This window comes from Colobus angolensis, unplaced genomic scaffold (assembly GCF_000951035.1).
Source record: "Colobus angolensis palliatus isolate OR3802 unplaced genomic scaffold, Cang.pa_1.0 Scaffold315, whole genome shotgun sequence".
Classification (NCBI taxonomy): Eukaryota; Metazoa; Chordata; class Mammalia; order Primates; family Cercopithecidae; genus Colobus; species Colobus angolensis.
The window spans coordinates 1,201,219-1,211,405 of record NW_012116433.1 but is presented as its reverse complement, the minus strand read 5'-3'; the positions used below and the strand labels follow the sequence as shown (position 1 = coordinate 1,211,405).

Below are 10,187 nucleotides of genomic sequence, written 5' to 3'. Positions count from 1 at the left end.
CATCTTTTTCCAATATGAGGCTGGTTCATCTACATTGAAAATCTGTTGGCTGGACACAGTGAGTGGCTCATGCCTGTAATCCCAGCACTTTGGGAGGCCCAGGTGGGTGGATCACTTGAGGTCAGGATTTTGAGACCAGCCTGGCCAACATGGTGAAACCCCTTTTCTACCAAAAATACAAAAATTAGCCAGTCATGGTGGCATATGGCCTGTAATCCCAGCTACTCGGGAGGCTGAGGTACAAGAATCGCTTGAGCCCAGGAGGCAGAGGTTGCAATGAGCCAAGATCGCGCCACTGCACTCCAGCCTGGGCAGCAGAGTGAAACTCTGTCTAATAAAAAAGAAAAGAAAAAAAGAAAATCTGTTGTGTAGTATAGCCATCCTTGTCAATTATCTTTATCTTAGATCTTCTGGATAACTTGCTGCCACTTCTGCCTCAGCACTTACTGCTTTACCTTGCACTTTTATTTTATGGGGACAACTTTCCTTCAGCCTCATGAGTCAGCCTCTGCCAACTCCTAACTTTTCTTCTGCAGTTTCTTCATCTCTTTCAGTCTTCACAGAATTAAAGAGCTGGAGACTTGCTGTGGATTAGACTTTGGCTTCAGGGGATGTTGTGGCTGGTTTGATCTTCTGCCCAGACCACTCAGACTTTTTCTAAATCAGCAATAAGGCTGTTTTGCTTTCCTATCATTTGTGTGTTCGCTGGAATAGTGCTTTAATTTTCTTCAAGAACTTTCACTTGGCATTCACAAGTTGGCTGACTGGCACAAAAGCCTAGCCCATGTTGGTTTTTGACATGCCTTCATCACTAAGCTTAATCATTTCTAGCTTTTGATTGAAAATGAGAGATGTGTGACTCTTCCTTTTACTTGAACACTTGGAGTTCATTGTAGGGTTATTAATTGGCCTAATTTCAATAATATTGTGTCTCAGGGAATAGGGAGACCCAAGGAGAGGGGTAGATGGGGGATTGCCTACTCCATGGTACAGTCAGAACACATACAACATTGGTCGATGAAGTTCATATTGTATGAGGTGCAGTTCATGGCACCCCAAAACAATGACAATAGTAACATCAAAGATCATTTATCATAGATCCTCACAACAGAAATAATAATGAAAAGTTTGAAATATTGTGAGAATCCCCACAGTGTAACACAGAGACACAAAATGAACATATGCTGTTAGGAAAATGGCACCAATAGACTTGCTTAATATAATGTTGCCACGAATCTTTAATTTGGAAAAAAAAAAAAAAAAGGCAGTATCTGTGATGCACAGTAAAGTGAAGCACAATAAAATAAGTTATGCCTATATAAAATATTTTGAACTGAATGAAAATGAAAACACTCCTGTCAAAATTTGTGGGATGCACAGGAGGCTGAGGCAGGAGAATCGCTTAAACCAGGGAGGCGGAGGTTGCAGCGAGCCAAGATTGAACCACTGCACTCCAGCCTGGGCAACGGAGCAAGACTCCACCTCAAAAAAAAAAAATAAAAAAAATGTGGGATGCAGCTAAACCAGTGCTTTAAAGGAAATTAAATACTATTATTAGAAAAGAAGAATTAATATCAGTGATCCAAGCTTCTACCTCAAATAAAGAAGGACAAATTAAGCCCAAAGTAAGTGCGAAATGATAAGAAAGATCAGAGCAGATATCATTGAAATAGAGAACCAGAAAACAGAAAATCAGTGAAATCAAAAACTGGTTGTTTATAATAGTTCTCTAGCCAGACCAAGGAAGAAAAAAAAGAGAAGAAAGAGGCTGGTTGCTGTGGCTCACACCTGTAATCCCAGCACTTTGGGAGACCAGTGCGGAAGGATCACTTGAGACTAGGAGTTCAAGACCAGCCTGGGCAACATAGCAAGACCCCATCTCTACAAAAAAACTTCTTAAACATGCCAGGCATAGTTGTTTGAGCCTGTAAGTCCCAGCTACTCAGGAGGCTGAGGCAGGAGGATCACTCATGCACAGGAGTTCCGGGATGCAGTGAGTTATGATGGTGCCATCGCACTCCAGTCTAAGGAACAAAGTGAGATGCGACACCAGAAGAAAGGAAAAAAAAAGCAAATTACCAATTTCAGGAATGAAAGGATATCAGTACATATCCTAAAGATATTATAAAGCAAATAAGGAAACATTACACACAATTTTGTACCAGTGAAATAGATAACTTAGATGAAATGGACAAATTATTATTATTACTATTATTATTACTATTTTTGAGACAGGGTCTCACTCAGTCACCTAGGCTGCAGTGCAGTGGTGCGATCTCAGCCTGCTCACACTGCAGGCTCCACCTCCCAGGTTCAAGCAATTCTCCTGCCTCAGCCTCCCAAGTAGCTGGGATTACAGGAATGTGTCACCACGCCCAGCTAATTTTTGTATGTTTAGTACAGACAGGGTTTCGCCATGTTGCCCAGGCTGGTCTCAAACTCCTGGCTTCAGGCAGTCTGCCTGCCTTGGCCTGCCAAAGTGCTACTGCTAAGATTACAGGCATGAGCCACCGCACCTGACCAGGACAATTTTTTTTAAAAACACAAACTACCAAAGTTTTCTGAAAAAGAAATAGAAAGCCAGGCATGGTGGCTCACGCCTGTGATCCAACCACTTTGGGAAGCTGGGGCAGGCAGATCACCTGAGGTCAGGAGTTTGAGGTCATGGCCAATATGGTGAAACCCTGTCTCTACTACATATACAAAAATTAGTCGGGTGTGGCGGTACACACCTGTAATTCCAGCTACTTAGGAGCCTGAAGCAGGAGAATCACTTGAACCCGGGTGGTGGAGATTGCAGTGAGCCAAGATCGTGCCACTGCACGCCAGCCTGGGCTACAGAGCCAGACTCCATCTCAAAAAAAAAAAAAAAAGAAAGAAAGAAAAAGAAATAGAAGTGCACGCCTTTAGTCCCAGCTACTTGGGAGGCTTGAGGAAGAGGATCACTTGGAGCCAGGAGTTCAAGGCTGCACTGCACTATGATCATGCTTGTGAATAGCCACTGCATTCTAGCCAGGGCAACATAACCTGACCCCATCTTAAAAAAATAAAAATAAAAAATAGAAAATCTCAGTAGCCCTATATTTATTAAGGAGATTGAATTTGTAGCTAAAAAGTTTCCCACAACAAGATTTCCAGGCCTTGATTACTTCCCTGGTGAATTCTACTGAGTGTTTAAGGATGAAATTGGCTGGGCACAGTGGCTCACGCCTATAATCCCAGCACTCTGAGAGGCTGAGGCAGGCGGATCACCTGAGGTCAGGAGTTTGAGAATAGCCTGGCCAACGTGGCAAAACCCTGTCTCTACTAAAAATACAAAAATTAGCTGGGCGTGGTGGCGGGTGCCTGTAATCTCAGCTACTTGGGAGGCTGAGGCAGGAGAATTGCTTGAACCTAAGAGGTAGAGTTTGCAGTGAGCCGAGATCATGCCATTTGTGCCACTGCACTCCAGCCTGGACAACAGAGTGAGACTGTCTCAAAAAAAAAAAAAAAAAAAATTCTACACACCAATGTTTCGAGAAAATAGAAGAAGAGGGAGCACTGCCCAACTCATTCTGTGAAGCCAGAATTACCTTGATAACCAAATCCAGACAAAGACCTTAGAGGAAAAGAAAACTACAGGCCAGTATTCCTTATGAACATTGATGCAAAAATGTTTAATAAGATGTTAGCAAATTGAACCTAGTAAATACAAAAAGATTAATAAATTTTGTGCAAGTGTGTTTATCCTAGGAATGCAAGGTTGGTTTGGCAATTGAGAACCATAGTATTTCACCATATCAACAGATCAGAAAAACAAAACGTGATTAGATCAATTTATGTAGAAAAGGCTAACAAAATTCAACTTCCCTTCATGATTAAAACAACAACAAAAACTCACAGCAAAGTAGAAATAGGAAATAGTAGGGAATTTCTTTAGCCTGAGAAAATCGACAGTTAATATCATCCTTGATGATGAAAGGCTGAATGCTTTCCCTCTAAGACTGTGGACGACAAAGATATCCACTCTCTCCAGTTTGATCCAACATTGTATTGAAAGTTCTAGCAATGCATTAAGGCAAGTAAAAGAAATGAAAGCCACGTAGATTTAAAAAGAAGAAATAAAACTTCGTTTTTTCATAGGTGATGTGTCCATCTGTGTATAAGACCCCAAGAATCTATTAAGAAAAAAACAAAACACTAGAATAAGTGAGTTCACCAAGTTCACAGGACATAAAATCAACATATATAAATGAAGAGTTTTCCTGTATTCTAGTAATGAACAATTGAAAATTAAAATTCAAAAACACTGAGGCTAGTATACAAATCTTAATTGTTTTTCTTTATGCTTACAGTAAAATGAATTTTTAAAAGATATTATTTGCAGTAGCCTCAAAAACATGAAATTCTTAGGGATACATCAAACAAAATAAGTGTAAGATTTGTATGCGTAGAATTCCTAAATATTATTGAAATTAAGGAAAATTTAAATGGAAAGAGATACCAATGTTTGTGGATCAGAAGACTCAGTATTTTTAAGCTATCCATTCTTTCCAAATTGATCCATAGATTTAGCGGGGTCCCAGTCAGAATCCCAGCAGGATCTTTGTAAAAACTTCTAAGTTGATTCTAAAATTTATATGGAAAAGCAAAGGACCTAGAGTAATCAAAACAACTTTGAAAACGAATAAAGTTGGAGGCCCCACACTGGTTTCAGGACTTAACTATGAAGTACAGAAATTAAGGCAATCTTGTATTGGTGTAAGAACAGGTAGATAGATCAAAGGAACATGATAGATAACCTAGAAATAGATCCAATCATAAATGGTCAGCTGATTTTTGACAAAAATGCCGACATAAAATTCAGTGGGGAGAAGAATAGCCTTTTCAGTATATAGAGTTGTAACAATTGGACATTCAAATGCAAAACAAAACAAAAAGGTGAGCCTGAAGCCTACTCAAAAATTAACTGGGAAAGTAAGATCTTAGATGTATACATAAGAGGAATAATGATAAAGAACTGGAAGAATATTTTTGTGATCTTGGTGTACGCAGTGTTTTCAAATGGAACACAGAAAGTGCCAACCATAAAAGAAAAATAAATTGCACTTTATCAAAATTAAAGACTTCTGCTCTTCAAGATACTCTTAAGATAAATGACAAGTCACATGCTGGGAGAAAATATTTATAAAACATATATTTGAGAAAAAAAACTTCGTATCCACAACATATAAAGACCTCTTACAAGAAAATGACAACCTTATTAATAAATGAACAAAAGATTTGAACAGATAAATCACCAAAGACAGTTGGCAAATAAGCACATGATAAGTGTTCATCGTTAGACATTAGAGAAGTACAAATTAGAAATCACAATGAAAAGCCACCATAGACCTAACTAGAATGGCTAAAAAATATTTTTAATAATAGTAAAGTGCTGGTAAGGCTGCAGAGCAACTGGAATTTATACTTATTGGTGTGAATGAAAACTTTAGAAAAGTTTGGTAGTTTCTTGGAAAGTTAAACATTCACTTGCCATATGACTCAGCAATTCTATTTACCCACAAGATTACCCAAGTGTTCATAAGATCCCTGTTCATAATGCCAAAAATTGGAAGCAGCCCAGATGACTGCATACATCCATACAGTAGAATACTACTCAGCAATCAAAAGGAAAGAACTGATACTTGAAGCAGTGTGGATGGATCGCAAAAGCAACATGCTAAGTGAAAGAGACCAGATACAAAAGACTATATGCTATATGATTTCTGTTTCTGGAAAAGACAAAACTATAGGGACAGAAATCAGATCAGTGCTTGCCAAATTATGCCACTCCACTCCTCATAAATGCCTGTGGATCACTTGATAAAACCCAAACTTCTTAGTGTAACCAATTCAAGGCCCTAGATAATTTGACTTCAATCCAACCTCTGTACTTTCAACTCTTTGTACTGCTTCCCTGAGCAAGCAGAGACAGTTCTCACAGCATACCTTGTCATGCCTCTGCTAGTGGTATTTTTGCATTCTGCAATGCCTTTCCTTCTCAGGAATTTTGCTCGATCCTTCAAAGCTCATCTTACATCTTACTACCAATTTGTAGTGTTTTTGATCCTTCAGTCTCCTCCTTCCTCCCTGCCTTTGCAGTGTATGTATTTCTGCCACAGTACTTATTCATTCTTTTGTGTTAGAATTGGTTATTTACATATTTACGATCCATTCTCAAGAGCAGAAATCTTACCTGTATTCCTGACAGGACTGGTACAGTGTGTGCTCAATAAAAGGGCTATAGGGCCAGGTGCAGTGGCGTATGCCTGTAATCCCAGCATTTTGGGAAGCCAAGGCGGGAGAATTGCCTGAGCCCAGTAGTTTGAGACCAGCCTAGGCAACAAAGTGAGACTCCCAAAGTGAGAACCAAGCATGGTAGCACATACCTATAGCTATAACTGCTCAGGAAGCTGAGGTGGGAGGATTTGCTTGAGCCCAGAAGGTGAAGGCTGCAGGGAGCCATGATCTCGCCACTGCACTCCAGGTTGGGAGACAGAGCCAGACCCTGTCTCAAAAAAAAGTCCATGAAATTCAGCTCCATACCCTTTCTTTCTCTTAAAACAAACAAACAACAGCAACAAAAAACCCCACACACTGTGTTGTGTGATAATCATGCTACACAAGAGTATATAAAATGTATATGAAGAATTTAAACTTAGCTTTTAAAAATTTACCCACTACTTAGCTTAAGAAATACAACATCACAAATATCTTTGAGCCTTCTGTGCATGCCTCTCAAATCATATGGCCTTCCCTAGTGGTAATCTTTGAGAGATTACAACTATCCAAAATTTTATATTAATGATTTCCTTTGTAGTTTCAGCACATATTTGTATGTCTGAATAATATTCTTTAGTTTTACCTGTTTTCAAAATTTTGTTTAAATGAAATCATATCATATGTATTATTCTCACTTGTTTTTTTCCCTTCAACATTATGTTTTGTATATAAACCCATGTTGTGTGAAGCTATAGTTCATTAGTTTCCAGTGTTCTATAGGATTTCATTGTACATGTGATTGATACTTTATTTACATGTTACCATTAATGAGCATTTGGGCTATTTACATTTGGAATCTATTGTGAACAGTGCTGCTGTGTACATGCTTGCAGATATCTCCTGGAGGACATGTGCAAAAGTATATAACAAGAAGTAGAATTGCTGGGTTGGAGGGTGTATGTGTGTTTAGGTTTAACCTGTAATGCTCTAGTGTTGTCTAAAGCAGCAACACCGGTGTACCCTCTGACATCTAAAGGGGTTTCTTGCTCCATTCCATATCAGTGCTTGGCATTGTCAAAGTTAATTTTCACCAATCTAGTGGGTATGAAATGGTATCTCCTGGTTTTAATTTTCATTTCCCTGATAATGTAGAATGCTCATCTTTTTATATATTTATTGCCATTTATGTTTCATCTGGTACCTCTTTTTGCCTTTAGTGAGTCCAGTTGTGTCAACACCATCTAATCATTGGGTCTTGATTTCCCCACTGATCTGCCAGCTTTGTCATGAATTAAGTTTTCATATGTGTGCAGAAGAATAGATCATCCTCTGTTCTAAGCTTCTGGTCTGTTTGTCCATTTTGGGGCAATACCATACCATATTTATAAGTCTTGATATCTCTATGCCCTTTTTTCCCCTTCCTATACCTTGAACTTGAACTTATCAGTGACACCCATTGGTGCCCTTTTTTTTTTTTTTTAGTTCCTGTAGAGGAATGGTCTGATTACTGGGCCAGCTTTCTTTTTTTTTTTTTAATTTACAAATTGTAAAGTTCAGTTACTTACCTACTTATCCCCTCTTCAAAAAAAAACAAAACAAAACATTTTATTTGACATTAACAGTATTTTTAGCCTTTTGACATATCCTGCACATGTATCATTATTCTGAAATAAAGATCAAAGTAAAATAGATACTTAAATACTATTTTTTATTCTTTTCCTTAATCCCATTCTTAAAGACTAGAGCCCAAAAGTCTCACAATTTAGAATACATATTTGTTTGTGTGTGTGTTTCTAGGCAACCAAAAAGGTAAATTTGTAAGGCTTGAAAATCTAGCATAATACCACAGTTCTCATTACACAGGCCTGATCATCCTTCAGCCACTGTAACATTGCTCATGGTTCAGTATTCCTTATTGCTCAGCACTTTTCTTTACTGCTGGAGTAGAGGAGTTTCTCTGTCTCGTGGTAAACTGGTTTTCATATTTGTCGATTTTCCTTTCAGCCTCTGCTTGTGAGTTTCTGGATATTGTAGAGCTGCTGCTCCAGTCTGGTGCTGACCCCACTCTCCGAGACCAGGATGGCTGCCTGCCGGAGGAGGTGACAGGCTGCAAAACAGTTTCTTTGGTGCTGCAGCGGCACACAACTGGCCAGGCTTAATCAAAAGACTGGAAAACCACAGTCTGTAATAGCATAAGGCTTCCATTATGAAAGAAAACTACAAAAATAATACTTCTTTTTCTGCCCATCTTTGGTATGTATTGGCTAATAAAATCAGTTCTGTGGAACTGGGATTTTGAAGCCTCAGCAATTCATTCTTGTTGCATACATTCTAGGCAGTACAGTTTTGGTGATGAACATGTGTACTGTGCATAATATAATCCAATTCTGCTGAGCATGCTCTGAAATTTATCACTGCTTTAGAGGGTGGGCAGAATAGGAGACAGATCATATTTCACAATATTAAACATGGCTGCTTTTCTAAAAAACATACAGAAGCAAATGTAACCATTAGGGAAAGTTTCTTGAGATCCCAACATGGTAGAGATCAAATGATCTTTTGTAGCATTTTGTACACCTGGTCTGAATAGGCAGCTAAAATGTCTATTCTTTTGGCAGACAGAATTGGGAAGATAGGAAAGAAGAGGGGTGTTAAGAAAAAGAAAGCAAAGGAGAAAGCAGAGTTTTGTCACATAAGGGGTGTAGAAGTCAGGACAACCAGATTTACTGAAAATCTCAAAACCCTGGGGCATTTTAGAATAATACTTTGTTTTCACTCTAGGATTGAAACAGATTCTGGAGGATTCATCAGAGTTAGTTCAGATTCCTTCTGAGTTAGTAAACTCACATTCACTAAACAGGAAAGGAATTTCTTTAGTGCTCTTTTAATTGGCTATAATGACCATGTCATATGTAGCAGCAGTCTCTGTAAAAAAAAAAAAAAAAAAGCTTAGATCTGAACTGTTAGGTCTGTATGGGTCTATCTAATATGTTATTGTGAAGTTACTTCTGGATACCAGAAGAGCTTTTGTTTTTTATTAAAAACGTAGACAAGTATGCTATCATTTTAATTTAAAGGATAGACCAGTATACCACTTTTTTTTTTTTTTTTTTGAGACAGGGTCTCGCTCTGTCACCCAGGCTGAAGTGCAGTGGTGTGATCATGGTTCACTACAGCCTCAACCTCGTGGGCTCAAGGGATCCTCCCACCTCAGCCTCCTGTGTAGCTGAGATAGCTGGGACTACAGGTGCGTGCCACCATACCCCACTCATTTTTGTATCTTTTGTACAGATAGGGTCTCCCTATGTTGCTCAGGGTGGTCTCAAACTCCTGGCTGCAAGCAGTTTTCAGGCCTCTTAAAGTGCTGAGATTATAGGTGTGAGCCACTGTGCCCATCCAGATATGCCACTCTTGAAACTGGCTCCCAACATTTTCCCCTGTAAGCTCCAAAAGCTCCATCTGGGGAATTCACTGACGTTTACTATTATATAAGGAAAGTAAATAGTTGTCATAGTAAGAGAAATGAAATAAAAAATGAATTGAGATGCAAAGATAACCACTTAAAAGATCATTTTTCTAACAGGTATTACTATTAAAATGATGAGTAGTAAACTTGCTTAGTATAGTTCTCAATGGTGAAGAAGATTTTCATTACTGTGAGCTAACCTGTTCTTTGGAACAAGCCCCTCTATAACAGAAATGAGGCATATTAGTGCTGTTTATTTTGTGATTTTTCTATTTTAACTTATTTTCTGAGATATAAACCAAAATCATTCACCAAGATGATTCATTTTTGAAATAATTTAATTAATCTGTGGAAGTGATATGCATATTAGTACATTCTGAAATGCTGTAATTCTAGTAGAGCATTCTCTTCATTGTCTGTTCTTTCACCACAATCCTAGCTACACTGCAACCTGCTGTTTAGCTTACATCTTTCACAT

The 10,187-nt window shown here is 38.5% G+C and overlaps 1 protein-coding gene across 2 annotated transcripts in view; it reads left to right on the top strand.

Moving 5' to 3' along the window:
* ACBD6 (acyl-CoA binding domain containing 6) overlaps positions 1-8,536 on the top strand; it is a 204,442-nt gene extending 195,906 nt beyond the window's left edge. For both annotated transcript variants that reach the window (XM_011951142.1, XM_011951143.1), the window contains one exon: positions 8,248-8,536. In XM_011951142.1, coding sequence (XP_011806532.1) covers positions 8,248-8,402 — 155 coding nt within the window. In that variant the 3' untranslated portion in view covers positions 8,403-8,536. The remainder of the gene's footprint in view (positions 1-8,247) is intronic.
* Positions 8,537-10,187: the final 1,651 nt, after the last annotated feature.